Source organism: Chrysochloris asiatica, unplaced genomic scaffold (assembly GCF_000296735.1).
Source record: "Chrysochloris asiatica unplaced genomic scaffold, ChrAsi1.0 scaffold00109, whole genome shotgun sequence".
Taxonomy (NCBI): domain Eukaryota; kingdom Metazoa; phylum Chordata; class Mammalia; order Afrosoricida; family Chrysochloridae; genus Chrysochloris; species Chrysochloris asiatica.
Window position 1 is genome coordinate 7,388,779 of NW_006408627.1, and position 22,464 is coordinate 7,411,242.

The window sequence follows — 22,464 nt, forward strand, 5'->3', positions numbered from 1 at the left end:
GGGCAACATTTACTTAAGGACAAAGTTGGGAAGGGATGGGAATGAGGGTGGAATGGAAATAGGAACCACAGGGAGACAGTGGGATCACTGTTGGTGGATGGAGGGGATTGCAATCATAGAGATGAAACAAAGTGTACGATTTGTTAAATGTAAAACTGATGATCTTGTCCATAAACTTTCACTCAATTGACAACAAAAAGTTTAAAAAAAAATTCCATTGTCTTTTAATTCCCATTTTTTTCACGAACTTTTTGAAGCCTCCTTGAATTTATAAGGTCTTGATTTAATCTTCAGATTTGCTTGCCTGCATCTTACATCTCCACTGTATACGCAGCAAGGAGTAGCAAGTAGTCCCTATAATACCTCCTTTGTTACCTGGTATTAGAGGGTGTTTATGGTGGAGATGCACAAAAGTAGCTTCTGAGTTCTTGATATAACTCAGGGGGAAAAAAAAAGATGTGTAATTAAACACAGTCGTTAAATCTGCCAGTTTCACCAAAATGTTTGCAAGGCTAGCATTTTGTGTGTGACTAGAGAAGTAAGAAAAAGGACTTGATGAAGCACTGTTATGAATTGTATTGTGTGTCCCCCCACAACATATGTTATAAATTCTAAACCCCTATACCTGTGTGTGTAATACATCAGATAAGCACTGGATTGCTAACTGCAAAGTTCAAACCTACTAGCTGCTCCTTGGAAACCCTACAAGAGACACAGTAAGTTGGAACAGACTTCATGGCACTAAGCAACAGCAATTAGTGTAGGGTGTGTTTTAAAACCAATCTCCTTTGAGATATAAAAAGGCAGATTAGGCACAGAGAAGGAAGCCCAATGGGAGAGGAAGATACCCACAGATGAAGATCACCAACGGGCAGAAGATGAAAAAAGACCAGAAACTTTCTCTAGAGCTGACAAGAGACAAAAAAAAGTCTTGCCTTAAGAGTCAGGACCCAGAATTTAGACTTCCAGCCTCCTAAGTTAATTTCTGTTTGTTAAAGTCACTCATATTTTGTCTCTTATACTTCAGACATGTTATCAGAAGGGACCACTCCCTGGAGAAGGACATCATGCTTAGTAAAGTGGAGGGTTGGCAAAATAAATAAATAAATAAATATCACAATGAGATGGATTAACACAGTGGCAGCAACAATGGGCTCAAATGGACAAAAATTGCAAGGATGGCTAAGGACCAAGCACTGTTTTATTCGGTTGTGCATAAAATCACTGAGTCAGAACTGACTTGATTTTACCTAACAACAACAACAAAGTAACTCACTGGTGGTATTTCTGTTATAGAAGTACTTGTTGTTATGTGCTGTGGAGTCGGTTTCGACTCATAGAGACCCTGTACAGGGTTTCCGAGGCTGTAAATCTTTACGGGAGCAGACCGCTTCATCTTTCTCCCACGGAACCGCTGGTAGTTTCGAACTGCTGACCTTGCGGCTCGCAGCCCTATTCGTAACCGCTACGCTACCAGATGGAAGTACTAAGAAACTAAAATAGACAGCAAGGCTCATGGGAGCACTATTCACAATAGCCAAAAGGTAGAAATGACCTAAATGTCCATCAAAGGCTGAATGGATAAATAAAATGTGGTACATACAAACAAAGAAATGCGATTCAGTTATAAAGAAAAATGAAGTCCTGATCCACGCTACAGTGTGAATGAACCTTGAAAATAATACACTGAGTGAAAATAGTCCATTTGAAAAGGACGAGTATTATAAGATTTCACTTACATAAAATGCCAAGAATAGGGAAATGAATAGAGACAAAAGTTTATGGGTGGTTACTGGGGCCAGGAGTTAGGAGGGAGAGGGGAAGCCATTGTTTTGCCAATCAGTGAGTTTCTATTTATAAAGGTGATGGGAGATTTGACATTGATTAATGGTGATGGTTGCACAATATGAATAATGTAATTGATAACACTAAGCTATAACCCTAAAAGAGATTTAACTGTCAAGTGCTGTGTTTCTTATATTTATATTCAAACAAAAAGAAGAAGAGCAGCTGCTGATACTGCTAACGTACACCCAAACACCTCATGGAGATTTGATTTCATAGGATATCTCAGTTAATCAGCTTTATATTATTTTGGTTATTTCTGTAATACCTCCTAGGTCCTTGCATAGTGTCTGGAGTCTTAAAAGGTTGCCACTAGCGCCCCAATGCACAACACTTGGTCTTCGTTTGCCTGGAGCCGCAGCTGCTACTGGTGCTGTGTCATGGAGTCGGCTCTGACTCATAGCAACCCTGTGGAGGTCTTTGCGAGTTGTAAATCTGTATGGAAGCAGAAAGCCTCATTGTCCTCCTGTGGAGCGACTGTTGACCTTGTGGTTAGCAGTGGTAGCGTTAACTCACTAGGTTACCAGGGTCTGGAGCAGCAGGGAGGAGGAAATGGAATGTGTATCACGTTGCCTCCATAAGCTGTCGTTTTTCCATGAAATCAGAAGACCTGGATGCTGCCAGGCTACCACTACTGAACCCTTTGCTCACAGATTCTATACAAGAATCCTAATATAAAGGAGTGTGTAAGGGAAGATGTGGAATAGAATTTCAAATTCTCACGGAATCTAGATTTCTGGGATCCAATGAAGCTGTATCAACACCCCTAAACTATTGCCACGGGATAATATTTACAAAATCATCCCCTTAAGACATCTTTAAACAAACATAGAGTTTAGCTTAATTAGAGACATGAGTTTACCCAGAGGTTTCCATCTATATGGGATCAAATTGGAACCAGTAACTTGAAAGGTTAGGTGAGAAGCTAAAGAAACAGCAAGTTGATTATGATGGGGAGAGAATCATTTGGAAACGGCTAATAAGAATGGTAGCACTTCAGGAGAGTAAAGTGTACATGTAGAAATTATTGAATTGGTATAGGTTTTGCTGGGTATAGTTTTCTTTTCGCAAAAATGAAAAGAACTAAATAAGGTTCTGTATAACAAATAAAAAGTCATTCATTCAGAAAGAAACCTTCTGTAATGTGAGACTGGGAAAACTAAACAGTAGTATTGGACATAAAAGAGAGTTTGATAATTGGGTACATTAAGAACAGCATTGTTGTTGTGGTTGTTAAGTGTTGTTGAGTCAGTTCCCACTCAAAGCAATCCTGTCTACGGTTTCCCAGGAGCGGCTGATGAGCTTATATCACCAACTTTGTGGTTCAAACTGACTTTGCTGTCTAGTGCATATTCCTGCAGCACTACACCAGGACTCCATGACAACACTGATGCTAGAGGAAAGCAATGGCAGGGGCAAGATGGCAGCATAAACATGTACGCTCCTGACTCCCCAAAGAAACACCATAAAACCAAAGCAACACCAAAAAACCAACTACAAACTGGCAAAACCAACTTTGTCAGAACTCTCAAAACCAGTCAAAGTGCTATAGCTACCAAGTGAATGCTGAATCAAGCAAACTTTAGTCTTTACTGTGAGGCTGTACCCCACCTTGTCCCTGGCACATTGTTATCACAGAGCTACAGTGGGCAGTGTTGTCACAGAGAGGAGCCTGGTCTCTGCCTCTAGAGCGAGCAAGGCAGGCTATTTGCAAATCATTGTGTGTATTGATTCAACCCTGTTTAGTGGCTGCCTGAAAGACTGAAGCAAGGTATTAGCTTTGTTTGGTCTAAGTTGGAGCTTAGGAAAATAGTCACCAAGGCCAGAAACCTGGCATGTAGCCACCTGGAACTAAAGAGGCAAGATAACAGGAGCCAAAGGGCTGGGAGGGAAATCTAGGGGAATTGAGAAATCACCATTACGGACAGTGTAAATAAATACATACTGATTATCTAGGATCAGTGCAAGCCTTGCTAAGTGTGAGTATGCAATACCACAGAGCCTATCTGTAAAGACTGGGAGAGGTGTTCTGTTTTTGATTTTCCCCTTGTGGCATTTAAGGAATTCTTCCAAAATACTAACTGAACACAAACTAAGGAACAGAGATGGCAGTGTTCACACATACACAGGGAGGCAAGTCTTTGCAAAAATAGGGGGAGTCACTAAACAAACAGACTACTATAGCCTTCAACAATTAGGACCCAAACAACAAAGTAGCAAACGGTAGGGAAGGGAAAGAATCTGACTTCCAAGGTCATTCACATTATAATACTCAAATGCCCAGGTTCAAAAATAAAACAACGCAAGGCTTACAAAGAAGCAAAACAAGATGGTCCATTTAAAAGGACAAAATAAAATGAAGAATCCATCTCTATTGTTATAGGATAGAAAAAAGACCCCATCTTCAAATATAATTTATATATATAAAAATACCAAATGAACATTAAATACTTTTGGTCATCCAAAGTGCATATATATTATGTTGTTGTTAAGTGCTGACTCTTAGCAACACTGTATAGGTTTCTGAGGAGTGGCTGGTGTGTTCGAACTGTCAACCTTTCAGTTAGTTGTTCAGTATTTATCTTACAGTGCCACACTAGGCCTCTGGGATTAGAAATTAGGTATGTTTATAAGCATTGGACTACTGACCAAAAGGTAAGCAATTCAACTGGGAGAAGATGAAGTTTTCTGGCTCAGAAACTTTATAGAGGGTTGCTATAATCAGAATCAATGCAATAGCAGGGGGTTTGGTTTGTTTCTGGACCCAAAAGAGTATTTGATCTTCAATAAATGTTTTACAAATTTTTCTTATAATATCCAAGTTTAGCCCAAATCAGTCTTAGCTGTTAAAAAGAAGTATTAATCAGAATTTCCAGTTATGTTTAATTCCAAGACATTCAGTTTATGCTGCATTATGACTTTATACTAAGCCAGTTTCTTTGTAGTGTGTTGTTGCTGTTAAGTGCTGTGTAGAGTCTCCAAGGAGTGGCTGGTGGGTTTGAACTACCAACCTTGTGGTTAGCAGTCCAGTGCTTGTTCTACAACGCCACAGCAGGACTCAGTACAGTGTGTTAGACGTGTAAATATAAGAACCAATAACTAGTATCTGAGAAGTACTTTAAAGGGGAATTAAGTGCCAACATTAACATGAAGCTAATTATTTTGAATTCAGTCATTTAAAGGTTGGTTCAGGCTTCCACTTTTAGAAAAGCACCTGTCCTCAGTACAAAAAGGGACAAACTTGGTCTGAATCTCAGTTCTGCTACTGACAGACAAGAATTAGTCTTCAGTAGATAGCTCTTTATCTACTAAAGACTAATTCTACCTCCCTCAAAATATTGCTGTGAGGTTTAAGAAAATGACAAATTTTATTTAGTGTCCAATACAAAATCAGTAATAATATGCCTTCTCATTTTTCTAATTAGAAGTACTAGATTAAAACCAGATTCACCTTTGGGATTCAGTATAGTACCAGCTTAACCTCAAATGGGTTCATGTGGCAAGACAAAGCCTGCAGGCCCTTCCTTAGGCCTGTTTATGTTCCTCCGACTGGGCTAGAGTCTTGTCAGTCTCTACGTACGCTTTCTCCCTCTGTTGTCGTTATTAAGCTCTGTCACGTTGGTTCCTACTTATAGCGAACCTGTATAGCATTTCCAGGAGCAGCTGGTGAGTTTGAACCGCCGAACTTGTGTTTCAAACCGACTTTGCAGTCCAGTATTTATCCCACAGCGCCACACCAGGGTACCCCTCTGCTCCCATTATTTTTTAAAATTGTACTAGTAGAGTTTCGCCATGAGAGGGCACTCTTGCCCACATTAAGGTCAGCTCTGGGCCGCCCAGCCAGGGGCTAAGGTTGTTGTTGCTAAGTGATATTGAGTCCATTGCGACACAGGGACCCTGTAAAAGGTTTCCGAGGAGTGGCTGCTGGGTTTGAACTGCCAGTCTTGCAGTTCAAACCAACTTTGCAGTCTAAGTACTTATCCTATAGCACCATACCAAGGTTCCAAAGGGTGTGGTTAGGACGGTAAATTATTCCTTTCTAATTTCTGTAAGATAATTTTGGGGAAAATTTTGACCCAAAAGTGTTATGACAGTATCTAAATTCTAAAAAAAGTATAATAGAGTGAATTGACAATTCTTATATCTGAGGATGCACTCATTTTCCCTGCTGACAAACCCTTTTAATTTTAGCAAACCCTTACCCTCTCTTAGGAGTCCTGGGTTAAAGCGCTGGACTGCAAAGTTGGTTTGAACCTCAAGGTAGGTGGTTCAAGCTCATCAACTGCTCCTCGGAAACCCTATGCAGGTTTCCTATGGGCCGGAACTGACTCGATGGAACTTAACAACAACCCTTTCTTAACAACTCTTCTTCTCAGCATCACCCACCTACCACACCCAAAATTTGTTTCCTATTTTCCTTCCTCAGAGCCCAGTTAAGGGTTTTCTTAATTAATATACATGAATTTAAGCACTCTTTTAGTTTCTAACAAAATAGGATATTAAAGAAAATTGTTGTTAAGTGCTGTAGTGACCAAATCTTTGCGGGAGCACAAAGCCTCATCTTTCCTCTACGAACGACTGACGGACTTGAACACGGATATTGTGGTTTGCAGTCCACTTACTCATTTATAAGGAGCTCTGGTAGCGTAGTGGTTACGAATCAGGCTGCTAACCTCAGGGTCAGCAGTTCAAAACTACCAGCTGTTTCGTGGAAGAAAGATGAGGCTTTCTGCTCCCTTAAAGATTTGTAGCCTCAGAAACCCTGTGCAGGGTCACTATGAGTCAGAACCGACTCCACGGTACTAAACAACAAAAACTCATCGTATGGAGCCACTGGATGTCTGTTACAGCTAAAGCCTCGATGGCTTGATAATCAAAACTCGACTAGAGGAATAAAACAAAACAATTTTTGATAAAGGAAATGAGGGTAAATTGCTACAATTTGATGCATTTGACCTATACTCATGGAGGTTGTTGTTGTTGTTATGTGCCATGGAGTCGGTTCCGACTCACAGCCACCCTGTACGGGGTTTCTGAGGCTGTACATCTAAGCTTTCTGCTCCCGTAAGGGTTTACAGCCTCGGAAACCCTGTACAGGGTCACTGTGAGTCTGACTGACTCCACGGCACATAACCACCACCACCACCACTACATTTTTACGGGAGCAGAAGTTCCGTGTTTTCTCCCACGGAACAGCTGGTAGTTTTGAACTGCTTACCCTGAGGTTAGCGGCCTGATTCGTAAGGTAACTCTAAATACCAACAGAGAGGGAAGGAGTCTTCACATCAAGTATCAATGCTATCCACTCTGTATACAGGGTAGATACGGACGGGCAACTTTAGACATTGGCTACCTAAAACGAGGGGGCGATAAAGGCACGAAGTGACTGGCTTACAAGGTTTCAAGAGGGATTTTAGTTTAATAGTGTGTGGGGGGAAAAAGAGTCCCCACTGAATAGTTTTCATCTTGTCTAGATGGGTCTGCTTAAAAGAGATGGGGAGAAGATTCTTATGATTCAATAGTGAGTAGTTGTTATCATGACTAATTGCAACTGTCACAATTAATATAAGTTTTGTAACAAAAATGGGGAAATAGTTAAGCTTACCGTCCAGAAACAAAGGACCCTAGGACCATCAAGGGAGAAGAGCACAAATGGAATGCGAGACCTTACCAGAGAAGCAGTGACACCAGAGATGGAGGCAGAGATGGGGACATGGAGAGAGGGAGCAGCTGAGGACTCTAGATTCATGGGAAGAGAGGGACTGAGAGCTGGCTGCCAGGAGGCAGACTTGTACAATGTGCCCTTTGGTGGTTAAAATTATTATGTATGCCTGAGTGTTTTTTAAAAAAAATTTTTTTAAAGAGCTAAAGGGAATAAAGAGAAATATTGTGAACTGAGGGTACATGGAAGGGATTATAATCATTGTAATGAAACAAGGTGTATGATTTGTTGAATGTAAAACTGATGACCTGTCCTGTAAACTTTCACTCAATCCACAATGAAACCTTGAAAAAAAAAAAGATACAAGAAGACCGACTGGTGAAGAAGAGACAGTATGGGTAGGAGTACAGATTGGTGCAAGATTTCTGGAAGAGAGTTTGGTAAACTGCATGCATATTTAAAATTTTTATAACCTTTGAACTAGTAATTCCCCTTGTAGGATCTACCTGGAAATTAATACCCAACTCTAAAAGTCTATATGCACAAGAAAGTTCATTACAGCCTTGTTACATTAAAATTCCAGAAAAGTTCAAAGTAACCTTAAAGACACTATTCAGAATAAGGATTTAAACCATGCAGCATCCTTTTGTTCTGTTGGAACAACTGGCTCTTGGTTTATTTATAGGTGCCACAAGAGCACCATGAAGTGTTCTGGAATTTCCTGTCTTTGCAATGTTATCCATTTGGTTATATTCTACATAGTCACATGTCTTTGCATAGTTAATAAAAGAGAAGTAAACATCTTTCTGGTATTCTCTGCTTTCGGTCAAGATTCACCTGATGCCAGCAGTGATATCCCTCGTTCCACGTCTTCTTCTGAATTCAGCTTGAATTTCTGGCAGTTTCTTGTAGGTGAATTGCTGCAATCATTTTTAAATTATCTTCAGAAAATTTTTACTTGATGTGATAATAATTATACTGTTCAAAATTTTCTGCATTCTGTTGGGCCACTTTTCCTTGGAACAGGCACAAATATAGATGTCTTCCATTCAGTTGGTCAAGTAACTATCTTCCAAATTCTTGACATAAGTGAGTGAGCCCTTCCAGCATTATATCCATTTGTTGAAATATCTCTATTGGAATCCCATCAATTTCTGTAGCCTTATTTTTCACCACCGCCTTCAGTGAAGCTTAGATTTCTTCCTTTAGTACCATCAGCCCTTGCTCATATGCTACCTCTTGAAATGGTGAAACATCAGTTATTTTGGTATAGTTGTTGTTGTTGTTGTAAAGTGCCATCAAGTCGGTTCTGAACTGTAGCGACCCTGTATAGGGTTTCCAAGGAGCAGTTGGTGAGCTTGAACTACGGACCTTGTAGTTCAAATGGCTTTGCTGTCTGACACAGTAACCCACAGAGCCACACCAAGATTCCATTTTGGTATAGTTGTTGTTGTTGTTGTTAAGTGCCATCGAGTCGGTTCCGACCCATAGCGACCCTGTATAGGGTTTCTGAGGAGCAGTTGGTGAGCTTGAACCATGGACCTTGCAGTTCAAATGGCTTTGAAGTCTGACGCATTAACCCACAGCACCATACCAGCACTCCATTTTGGTATAATAGCTCTGTGTATTTCATCTAATCTTCCCTTGATGTTTCCTGCATAGTTCATTATATTGCCCATAATCCATCAATATTGCAACAAGAGGCTAGAATTTTTTTCTGCAATTCTTTCAACTTGAGAAATGTTGAGTATGCTTTTCCCTTTCAGCTTTCAACTCTAGGTCTTTGTACATTTCATTATAATACTTTCATTTCTTTACTTTGTCTTCTTGAGCCATCTTTTGAAATCTGTTCAGTTCTATTACTACGTCATTTCTTCCTTTAACTTTAGCTACTCTACTTTCAGGATCAAGTTTCACAATCAGTCCAGTGGACTAATGGATCATGTGAATATCATTTGTCAAGATCCTGAGACCAGAAGACTAGATGGAGCCCAGCTACCAATACCAACTTCTCTAAAGGGGATTACGTTAGAAGGTCCTGAATAGAGTGGGAGAAAATGTAGAACAAATCTCAAAATCATAAGTAAAACAAAACAAAAAAAACCAGGCTTAATGGTCAGATAGAGGTCAGAGATTGGTAGCATGGTCCTTTGTCACCCTTTAGGTCTGGAACTGAACTTGTGCCCATGGCTCAATTTTCAGCCAGATTATAGACCGGTATATAGGGAGGATAACAACACTAATGAGGTACAAATATCACAGAATGGTCAACCATTCAAGATCAAAAGGGCAGCCTTTAGGTATCTAGAGACAAAATTCAGAAGGCTGGAAAAATAAGGAGGAATGCAAACAAGAAACACAGAGAGGAAGAGAGATAAGTGATATTCCCGAAGGGGATTGCAATCATTGAGACGAAACAAAATGTATGACTTGTTGAATGTAAAACTGAGGATTTCTATAAACCTTCACTCGACTCACAATAAAAAATTACAAGCAAAAGTGAAGGTGTCACAGTAGAACAACCAGAATGGAAACTAAGCAATGCCACTAAACAACTTATATAGAAAGTGTAGAATGGGAACCTAAACTGCTGTGAAAATCTTCACAGAAAACACAATTAAAAAAAAATTTTTTTTTTAAAGAGCAAGTTTCAAAGTTTCTTCTAACATCCATTTAGGTCTTTTCTTTCCTATATTCTCAATGACCTTTTGCTTTCTTTATGATGTTCTTGATATCATCCAATTCCTTTATCTGGTCTTGAAATGGTCTCTAAATTCAGGTGGGATATACTCAAGATTGTATCTTGGCTCTCATGGACTTGTTTCAATTTCCTTCTGCTTCAACTTGAACTTGAATGTGAGCAACTGATTATCTGCTCACAGTTGTCCTATTGCTTTATTCTGACTAATGATATTGAACTTCTCCCTCATCTCTTTCCACATGTTTATTCAATCTGATTCCTGTGTACTCTATCTGGCTTGGTCTGCATGTACAAATGCTGTTTATGTTGTTGGAAGCAATAAGTTACATTGTTGATCTTGCAAAATCCCACCATACAATCTTAGGTGTTATTTCTATCACCAAGGCCATATTTTCCAACTACAATACCTTCATCTTTGTTTCTAATACTCACATTCAAATCACCGTTAACTATCAATGCATTGTGATTACATGTTTGATCAACTGCAGACTGCAGAAGTTACTAAAAATCTTCAGTTTTTTTCATCTTTGGCATTAGAGGTTGGTGCATAAATTTTAGTAGCAGTCATATTACTTCCTTGTAGGCATTTAGATATTATTCTGCTATTGTACTTCAGAATAGATCTTGAAATGTTCTTTTTGATGATGAGTGAAATGCCATTCCCAGAATAACAGACCACAGGATTATTCAATTAAAAATGACCACATCAGCCCACTAATACATAGACTATTGGTTTTTATGTATTCCATCTCACTTTTGACAACTTCTAATTTTTCTAGATACCTACCTACTTCTAATTTTTCATGTCCCAATTATTAATGGACATTTGCATCTGTTTGTTCTTATGTTGAGTTGTAACACCTCAGCAAATGAAAAGCCCCAACATTTTGCTCTATCTACTGCATTGAAGTTGCTTCTACTTTGAAGAGGCAGCTCTTCCCTAGTCGTATTCTGATTGCCTTCCGACCTAAGGATCTCATGTTCTGCTACAATCAGACAGTGTTCCACTGCTATTCAAAAGTTTTTCACTGGTCAAAGTTTAAAAAAGTAGATTACCAGATCCTTATTCTTTTTTTTTTCTTAAATGTTTTATTGTGAATTATGTGATAGTTTACATGGAAGAACATTAGTTTTACATTCATTCTATCGTATATCATCTCATTGCCATGGTTACAATCCCCTCCATGCATCATCAACCAACCAAGGGGTATACCCTGCAATCCTTCCCCTGTACCCCCCAGGTCTTCAGCACACAGTTGCTCTCCCTCTCTGGATCTAAAGTCTCCAGCTGCTCCATCGCTCCACGTCATCACCTCTGCCTCCATTTCAGGCATCACCACTTCTCTGGGTAAGGTCCCACTCTCTGCTCTTCTCCCTTGATGGTCCTAGGGACCTCCACTCCTAGACTGAAAAGTTAATCACTCCCCTCCTTGCTATAAAACATCTACCTTTACATTTCCAACCCTCACAATCAGTCCTGATAACAATTATTCAATATTGTATCACAAGAGACCCATCTACATTTCCTTGCATCAGCCCCGCCTAGACAGATTAAATACTACTCACCGGAGATTCTACCTTCCTCCAGGCCCTCTGGATCTAAGTTCCCTCTTGAAAGCTTGTAAGTCAGTCACTTCTTGCCTTTGTAGCCCCCCGCCCAGATCCTTATTCTTAATCTGTCATAATCTAGAACTTCTGCTAAAACTTGTCCACCATAAGTGATTCTGCTGATAGTTGAAATACCAGTGTTGTAGCATCTAGCATTAAAGCAACATGCAAACCACTGCAGTACCACAAGCTGACTCCAACTTAATTAATATATTCACTCACAATCTCTAGGGGTGGATTCTGGGAATCTACATGGTTTGTAAGCATTGTGAAGTTTGTGTTATACATAGCTCTGAGAACCACTGCTTAGAAGAAGAGAAAGTTAGCATGTTCATCCATATGTTACTTATATTTATTCATACTTCCCCTTCTTCTCTCCCCACTTATTTCCCCACCCTTTGCATAACCTGAAATTGAGATGTGCCAGTCCTGGATAATGCACTGAACCTGAAGGTAGGTTTGAACAGCAAGGCCCATGGTTCAAACTCACCAGCCGCTCCTTGGGAAACCCCACACAGGGTCGCTGGGAGTCAGAACCAACTCGATGGCACTTAATAACAAGAGGCACTGAATATTAGGTATTTGGTTGTTGTTAAGGATTAAAATAGCTAGAGAAATGCACAGAATGGCTGATATTCATAGCAACCACCATTCATTTTGTCTCAAATTCTGTCTCATCTTACCTTGTCCTTGGATTTTTGATGAAGCCAGTGTTTATGAAGTTGGGGCAGAGACATGTTGTTTTGACGCCAGTTCTTCTTAGGGCAGCCAGTTCTTCAGTTAGAGCTCTATGAAATCCAACAGCAGCAAACTTACTTGAACTGAAAATAAAAAGGAGAGGTCATAAAGTAACTCAGGAATGCTGGTGCATCTCTTTAATTGAGACACTTCTGTTAATAAAGTATGGTCCTCCGATGAGCAACATGGACATCTCTTGAATCGTGGGTTTCAGCTCAAACTCACTGAATCTGTATTTCACCAGATCTTTGGGTAAACTATTGTTGTTGTTAAGTGGCATTGAGTCAGTTCTGACTCATCACAACCCTGTATAGGGTTTTCGAGGAGCAGCTGGTGGGTTTGAACTGGTGACCTTTTGGTTAGTGGTCCAGTACTTATCCTACAGCACCGCCAAACCAGGCCTCTGGGTAAACTGTAGGCACACTGAAGTCCTAAGAAACACTGACCTGGACCATCTAGTACATCACAGTATCATTCATTACAAAGAGCTCAGGATGTCAGCTGTTAGGAAAATGGGCATGTTGTTGATTTCTGTTGTTTTCGTACAATTTCATATCAAGATAGCACATTTGTTATTTATTACAAAGTTCATTCCGACTCATAGGGAACCTATACATCAAAGTAGAACTGGCTCCTTAACAGAGCCTAGAAATCTTTACCAGTCTCAACTTTCTCCCTCAGAGTAGTTAGTGGGTTTGAATGGCCAACCAAATGGTTAACAGTGCTTAACAATCAGTGCCACCAAGGTTCCTTGGTATACCATGCATGGATTAAGAAATTATGTGACATATATGTATTTATTTTAAAAAGCAAGATGATGTATGCAGATTTTTCAATGTATAACTTTCTATTTGCATTAAAAATGTCTTTAGTTTTTTAATTTTAAGATAGCTATATATATATCCTAAGGAGCTCTGGTAGCGTAGTGGTTACGAATTGGGCTGCGAACCTCAGGGTCAGCAGTTTGAAATTACCAGCTGTTCCATGGGAGAAAGATGAAGGTTTCTGCTCCCGTAAAGATTTACAGCCTCAGAAACCATGTACAGCGTCACTATGGGTCGGAACCGACTCCACGGCACATTACAACAATATATTTACTAGAGTCTTTGTGTGGCTCTGTGGGTTAATGTGCTAGACTGCAAAGCCATTTGAACTGCAAGGTCGGCAGTTTAAGCTCACCAGTTGCTCCTCGGAAACCCTATACAGGGTCGCTATGGGTCGGAACCGGTTTGACGGCACTTCACAACAATAACATATTATATATATATATATATAAAGGAGCTCTGGTAGCATAGTGGTTATAAATCAGGTTGCTAATCTCAAGGTCAGCAGTTTGAAACTACCAGCTGTTCTGCAGGAGAAAGATGAAGCTTTCTGCTCCCGTAAAGATTTATGGCCTTGGAAATCCTGTATAGGGTCTCAATGAGTCGGAACTGACTCCAAGGCACATAACAACAACAAATATATATACTGGTGTGGTGCTGTGGGCTAATGCTTCTGACTGCAAAGTCGTTTGAACTACAAGGTCGGTGGTTGAAGCTCACCAGCTGCTCCTTGGAAATCCTATACATGGATGCTATGGGTCGGAATCGACTTGACGGCACATAACAACAACATCATATATATACACATATATGGAGCCCTGGTGTGGTGCTGTGGGTTAATGCGCCAGACTGTAAAGCCGTTTGAACTACAAGGTTGGCGGTTCAAGCTCCCCAGCTGCCCCTCGGAAACCTATACAGGGTCACTATGGGTCGGAATCAACTCTACGGCACTTAACAACATATATATACACATAGTATACATATATGAAGGAACCCTGGTGGTAAAAGGTTAACCTCTCAGCTAATCCAAAGATCTGTGGTTTGAACCTACCTAGAAGTGCCTTGGCATGGTGTTGTACAATCAGCACCAGATTTGAACCACAAGGCCATCAGTTCAAACCCACCAGGTGCTCCTTAGAAAGCATCTATAGGGTAACTATGAATTGGAACTGACTCGATGGCACTTAACAACAACAACAACAAGCAGTTTCATGGGAAAATAGTCTAGAAAACCCTATGGGCAGTTCTACTCTGTCACATGGGGTCACTTCTGAGTCAAAACAGACTTGCTGGCTACTAACAACATCCATATACATACAAAAGGGGCTCTAAGGCAGAGGATATGCCTGTGGTTATAATCCCATTTGGGAATGGGTTGTATTTGTCATGTTAATAAGACAGAATTAGTATAGTGTGTATTTTGAGTCAATCTCTTTCAAAATAAGAAAAATTAAGCAAGCAAGCAAAGATGGGGAAAGATTGATACCAACCTACATGGAACCAGGCAATAAGAAAGGGCTTTTTTTCCTCAGAGGCAACAGAAAGACAAAATCCTCCATGGAGCTGGTACGAGTCTTGGTATGGCACCGTGGGATAGGTGCTGAACCAGAGGTCGGTTTGAACCACAAGGTCAATGATTCAAACCCATCAGCTGCTCCTAAGGAACTCTACACAGAGATGCTGAGTTGGAACCAATTCAAGGGCTCTTAACAACAGAGCTGGTCCCTTGAATTCAGACTTGTAATCTCTTAAACTGAGCCAATTAATTTTTGTTAAAGCCACCTACTGTGGTATTTCTTTTAGCAGCACTAGATAACTAAGACACCAAGAGAGGCATCCTCCTTTTACTGAATACTTGCAGGATTCCAGATTCTATGCTAATATTGTATGTTATATAATTCAAACCTTACAACATCCTGATGAGTTCAATATGATTATCATTCCATTTTATGAATGAGGAAATTAAAGCAGAGAGAAATTGAATAACTTGCCTAAATCACAACACGAGTGAGTCAAGATTTCTAACAACTCTGTCCTAGAAACCAAATATTCAGAAATAAACCAAATAATTGTGTAATCACATAATGCAATATTGTGAGGTCATAAAAGTGATACAGTACATGAAGATAAAAAATTAGGACATTTATCAGTTGTGGGAAAAAATATATATTTATTATAATCCTGTTTATTATATTTGGGTAACCTTATTTTTTTAATTACCTGAAGTAAAGACTTTATGATCTCTCTCTTTTTCTTTGGTTACTTCCTGAAGCGAGTAAAGAATTTATGACTGCTCTCTTTTTCTTTTAACTACTTCCTGGAGTAAAGAATTTATGATCGCTCTCATTTTGTTTTCCTAAAGTTGGAATGTGAGCCTTAAAAATGTGAACTAGCCAACCAGGTAAGGGAAAAGCTTTTGCGGTCAAAACCCTAGCCAATGGGGTGTGACACAGCCTTGAGACTCGCATCAGGGATTAAGAACCCGCTGGTCTGTTCCTGTATGTACGGCTATGTGCACGCACCCTCTTACAGGAATAAATTTTGCTTTGCCAAGGTAATTTAGTCTCACCGGGTGTCTTTTATGCAACATCGGGATTCACTTCTAACACAGTGATGTTACAAGTGAAAATAGCAGTTACCTTTGGGAGGAAAGAGAAGGTGGTACTTGGAGTTAAGTTCCAAATGGGGTTTCTAGGAATCTATGATGCTCCTTTTTATATTATTTTTTTAAATCTGCATAGTGGTTAAATGGGTGTTTCCACTTTTCAGTAACTCACTGAATTGTATGATTATGATTTATTCATTTTTATAAATTATGTACTACTTCATTAAAAGTTTATTTTTAAAAAGCAGTGATTCACTTTAATGATTGAATTTTTAATGACAGTAACTAGTAAACCTTGCATTTTGCTATGAGTCTTTAGCGTGTCTCTGCAAAAGTTCTACCACTGATCACACACTAAAAACAACAACAAAAAACCTCACAGTCAACTGCAAAGTTGTAGTCCGTAAGGATTATAGGCTCTAAATAGGTATTCTGCAAGGGCAAACACACATAGATCAATCCCAAAGCTGGAAGACTACAAGTGCTTAGGTGTCTGCAGTGCTGACATGCCTATTAGTTCGAACGGTACATCTGAGTGAATTATACAAGCTACCTATTCTAAAGGAGCCCTGGTAGTATAGTGGGTAATGAGTTGGGCTGCTACAGGTCATTCAACAGGAGACTTTGGTGGTGGTGGTGTGCTGTGGATTCGATTCGAAACTGTTGACCTTGTGGTTAGCAGTGCAACATATAACCCACTATACTACCAGTGTGCCTTAAAGATCTACAGCCTTGGAAACCCTATATAGAGTTGCTACGAGGCAGAACCGACTCGATGACGCACAACCACCACCACCCATCTTAATGCAGAGTCCTTGAGTGGTGCAAACAGTTACATGCTTGACTACTAAACAAAAGCTGGGTGATTCTAACTGACCCAGTGACACCTCAGAAGAAAGGTCTGGCAATCTGCTTCTGAAAGGTCACAGAAGCAACTCCAAGGCAACAGATTTTGGCTTTTGATTCTCAAGGTACTTTATTACCATCTACTGCAAAAATCATTCAAACATAAGAGAACTTGCCTACAAAGACTTGTACCCTAGAACTGCATAGTGTACAAATGCCACAACTGTATGTGTTACTCCTGAGTGGACAGTATTTGATGAAAACCTTCACTTCTGCTTGAAAGCATCATCCCTAGGCATCAAAATAAACTTGTACTTCACACAAAGTAGACTGGACCACTTGCTTGGTTTTGCTGATAAGCTAAATGGAGTTTAATCAAATCAAAAGCAAAAGAGAGACTGTATTTATTACAGCAAGCCAAAATCTATTGTCATTGATTTTGATTTGCTGTAATAAATATGTTCTGACTCACAGTGACCCTGAAGGCCCATAGGACAGAGTAGAACTGCCCTCAAAGGGGTTCCAAGGCTGTAAATCCTATGGAGAAGCTGGTGGGTTCAAACCAACAACCTTTCAGTTAGCAGCCAAGTATTTAACTCCTGTAGTAAAAGCCCTGTTGGATTCTTTGATCCTTTTTATTTTCAACAACGCCAGATAAAGAAGGGATAAAATAATGGGAGTTGAGTCTTGTAGTCCAGCTGTAGTATCTCTAACTATCTTTGATCGAGTTAGTGGAAACAATGCCAATTGTATTAGCCCTCAATGGCACACCGCTAATTTAAACTCAATGAGAAAATGTCCAAGTCTGTTCTATGACTGCTTTACCAATTATTTCATCTTTTTTTTGAAAAGTCAACCCAAGTCTATATTGCTTTATAACCTTTTAACCAGTAAACAAATATATGTTCAAAGGAAAAAACAAAAACAAAAAAACTATAGATGAACAAAACCAAGAAAACCCAATCAACTACCATCGAGTCAATTTTGACTCATAGAACTCTGTATAGGGTTTCCGAGTCTGTAAATCTTTACATGAATAGAGAGCCTCATCTTTCTTCCACAGAGTGGCTGGCACGTTTGAACAGATGACCTTTTGTTTAGTAGTCTTGTGCTTATTCCATAGCACCAAAATAAAATAAGAAAGAACAATAACAACAACAAAATCACTGGTCTTTCTAATCACCTAAGAATAAACAGTTTCGGATATGTCTTTGCCACTATTAAAATTCAAGATATATCTTATATAAAAACAACTTTTCCATTCATGCCTACATATACATATTTACCATATATCCACAGCTACTTATAACTAGATATCATATAAAAAAGTCATGATTCTAGAATTTAAATAATTCTGAAAGAGCACAATGATTAAAAACATTAGCATTACATATATTTGAATATATATTGCACACTTGTAATTCAACATTTTGGAGTCCTGGTGTGGCACTATTGGATAAGCATTGGACTGCTAATCACAAAATGGATGGATCAAACTCACTAGCCACTCTTCAGAAACCCTTTACGGGTCATATGAGTCAGAATTGTCTTGATGGCACTTAACAACAATTTAACATTTTAAAAGATATTGTTTGCTAGCAAAAAGAAAGAGCCAAGAGCTGTTCTTGGTGTATATCACCAGCATGATCATTATATCATGGCCTTAACTGCCTCACTGACCTCACTTGGTGGCCTTACTGGCCAATCTTTCACAGCCCAGTAGAGCCCATGCCCTGTCTGACACAGCAGACAATGCAGTTATAGCTATGCATGCTTTTTTAAAATGGATAACCTATGTTTTTTTTTCCCTTCAATTGAATCGTTTGAATGCTTTTAGCATTCAGAATCCCACATACTGCTGATTCTTTTTCTCTTTTCAAATGCTTTCTTTATTTCCACAAACTCTCATCAATTACTTTATTAAAAAAAATTACTATTAATTTGATTCATGGTGAAAATATTGTTCTTCTTTTGTAATTCCTTGATGTTAAAAGGGATGAGAAATTATTTCAGTAGTTGGCTTTGGAACTGAATAACTTCCCTGGAGCTATTCCTAGAAAGGCATTGTAGTTAGAACCTAGAAAGGGATTTACTGATAATGCTGTCTTATGTACAAGCAACTTTGTGCAATTTTTTCTGACTATTTCAGCAACTTCAAGTCCAATTCCATTAAAGGTAGTCCTCAATAGACCGAGAAAGAAAGCACACACACACACACACAGCATAAGAACCAATGAAGGAAACATGTGTTTACATACCAATAAGCCATCAAGTAGGGGACCACAGTATGACCAGCTGCCGAAGCCACTGTGACAATATGACCATGATTATTCTTCATCATTGCAGGAAGAAACGTCTTTGTAGTCTAGAAATAGTTTTTACCAAAATATTAAAAACAAAGAAGAAGACACAACTATTATTTCTGATTCACAGATCAACTGATAATATTTGAAACAAAGATTTATTTTTGGTAATGTTGTTCATGGTATATATGAAAAACCTAAGTTAACTGACAACATGTAGCAACATATGGCAACTGGATAAGATGCCTAGTTAGAACAACTAATATGGAAATAAATATGGAAAGCTTTGAGAATTCTTATCATTTAAATTGAGTTCATGTCCCCAGCTCCTGCTCATCTTGTCACTGATGTAATTTATCATCTCATGTACTAAACAGGAATAATAATGACCTAGAATGATCAAAATAATTTACATGTAATGTGAAATTATCCAGCAATTATCTGATTATGTCATCAAAATACTAATGTGATCAGCAGTCTTCCAGTGGTTACTGAGTGCAGAATTTACTGAACATCAACTATATGCTGGGGGATGCAGGAAAAAATCAGACAAGGTTCCTATTCTTAAATATCCAATATTTTTCAGAAACTTAAAGGGAAAATGTCATAAAAGTACAAAGAAGATGACATTGACATAGAATGTTAACATAAAACTATATTTTCACCAACTCAAATATTCTTTTTAGATTGTTCACCTTAAACTCATATCCTAGAAAGCTCTGAGGCTCCTTTTAGGAACTGGTCTTTGGAGAAATATTCTGCCTCTTCAGAAACACACACACACACACACACACACACACACACACATAATTTAAGAATTTGAATGGTAAGGTCTATAACAAAGTCTACAATTTGGGGATCAGGAAATAACATGAATGAAGTTCTCATGAGAATATGAAAGCAAACTGTGTTCACCTTGTATAGAAACACATATGACTCACATGATTCCTAACTTTTCCATTATCTTGAAACAGAGATGTGAGAACCAAGCTTAGAATTAAAATACACAGAGCAGATGAAGTATGTTATTGTTGTTGTTATTTTCAAGAAGGGAAAGAACAAAGGAATTAATTGATAGGATTAAAACTCCTCCAAAAATGATCACTTGGTATAATGCTATCCCTGGCACCTGAAAAAAAATGTTAGTATTGCTATGATACTTTTTTATATATGCTGAAAGTGTCATTTTAAAAACAATTGTCAGGTTATTCAAAAGGGAATGTCTGGTAAAGGAATTTATACTTACCCAAAAATGAGCAAGTACATTGACTTCAAAAGTCTTTTCAATATGAAGGTCCTCTGTGGCCATCAAATCTGATGTGAAGACTACACCAGCATTATTTATTAAGATACTCACATCTCCAACCTCTGTCTTTACCTTTAAAAATAAGAAATACACATATCATGAAGAAGTATGAAGATAGATCTATATGCAATGGTTATTAAAGGAGTAGAAGCTTGCCTACTTGATATAGAATATGTGTAGTTTTTTTTTTAACACACCTATCACACAAGAAGAAATTAATCAGGTAATTAAAAAACTCCAAACAAAAAAAAAGTCTGGGTGCAGATGGCTTTACTAGTGAATTCTACCATACATTCATAGAAGAGCTGAGATCAATTTTACTCAAACTATTCCACAATGTAGAAAATGATGGAAAACTCCTGAATACATTTTATGAAATGAGCATCACCCTCATACGAAAACCAAGCAAAAATATCACTAAGCAAGAAAATTATAGACCAATATCCCTCATGAACATAGATGAAATATTCTCAACAAAATTCTAGCCAATAGAATTCGACAACATATCAAAAAAATAAAATACATCATTACCACATGAGATTCATAACACAGATGCAAGGACGGTCAATTTTAGAAAAATAATCAATGTAATATACCATACAAATATAACAAAAGGAAAAAAACCATGACCATATCGATTGATGCAGAAGAGGTATTTGAAAAAATTCAACATCTACTCCTAATAAAAACACTCAACAAAGTGGGAATTGAAGGGACATTCCTCAACATAATTAAGAGCACATATACAAATCCAACAGTCAACATCACTCTCAATGGAGAGAGCTTAAGGTTTGCAACCTGATTCGTAGCTACCAGAGATCCTTATTTCTTTATTTTGATCCCTGTATTTTCATGGTATGGAGTTCTGGTGTGGCACTGTGGGTTAATGTGCTAGACTGCAAAGTCATTTTGAACCAAAAGGTCAGTGGTTCAAGCTCACCAGATGTTCCTTGGAAACCCTATACAGGGACACTATGAGTTGGAACCAACTCGAAGGCACTTAACCACAACAGCAACATTTTCATGGTAACTCCATTCTATTGCTAACCGGTTGGGGGTGAAAAGTGTAGTCTGGTCAACCTGGAATTGAATCCTGGCTCTGCCACTCATTCATGAGCCTGAACAAGCTACTTAATCTCTTAAAACTTAGATTTCTCTCCTGGAAAAATAGAAATAATAATACAACTTCCTTGTGATTTATAGGAACAACAACAACAACAAAAACACAGTTGTTTTTGTTACCTGTGAGAGTTGCAATGATCTTTGAATTTGACCCTAAAACTTGCATAAGCTCTTTCATGGCAACAGTGGTGGTTGTGTGCCACGGAGTCGGTTCCGACTCATAGCGACCCTGCATGGGGTTTTTGAGGCTGTAAACCTTTATAAAAGCAGAAAGCCTCATCTTTCTCCTGAGGTTCAGCTGGTAGTTTCTAAGTTCTGACCTTGATGCTAGCAGCTTGACTCATAACCACTACACTACCAGAGCTCCAAGCTCTTCCATGTTGTTGTTGTTGTTGTTAAGTGCCATCGAGTCGGGTCCGACCCATAGCGACCCTGTACAGGGTTTCCGAGGGTGTAAATCTTTACGGGAGTAGAAAGCCTCATCTTTCTCCTGAGGTTCAGCTGGTAGTTTCTAAGTTCTGACCTTGATGCTAGCAGCTTGACTCATAACCACTACACTACCAGAGCTCCAAGCTCTTCCATAGAGCATTTTAATCTCTCAAATGGTCTTCCTTCTGAATAAATACTAAAGTAGCTATCATTCTCATGGGGAAAAGACATACACATACCACACTTATATACTACAGAAGCACACATAGGCATTTTTATATTGTTGTCGAGTGCTATTGAGTCGGTTCCAAATCATAGGGACCCTGTTTAGGGATTCCAAGGAGTATTCAGTGGGTTTGAACTGCTGGCCATGTGGTTCGCAGTCCAGTGCTGATCCTACAGTGTTACATAGTAAACTACTATTATTATATATTATTGCTGTTGTTGTTAAGTGCCATCAGTTGGTTCTGACTCA

General features: G+C 38.8%; 1 protein-coding gene across 1 annotated transcript in view; it reads right to left on the reverse strand.

Annotated features, from left to right (window-relative positions):
* Positions 1–22,464, reverse strand: part of HSD17B11 (hydroxysteroid (17-beta) dehydrogenase 11) — a 44,229-nt gene that overhangs the window by 8,371 nt on the left and 13,394 nt on the right. The window contains exons 3-5 of the mRNA XM_006867771.1: positions 20,379–20,510; positions 19,088–19,194; positions 12,500–12,637 (exon numbers count right to left, since the gene is read on the reverse strand). Of these exons, the coding sequence (XP_006867833.1) occupies positions 12,500–12,637; positions 19,088–19,194; positions 20,379–20,510 (377 nt within the window). The remainder of the gene's footprint in view (positions 1–12,499; positions 12,638–19,087; positions 19,195–20,378; positions 20,511–22,464) is intronic.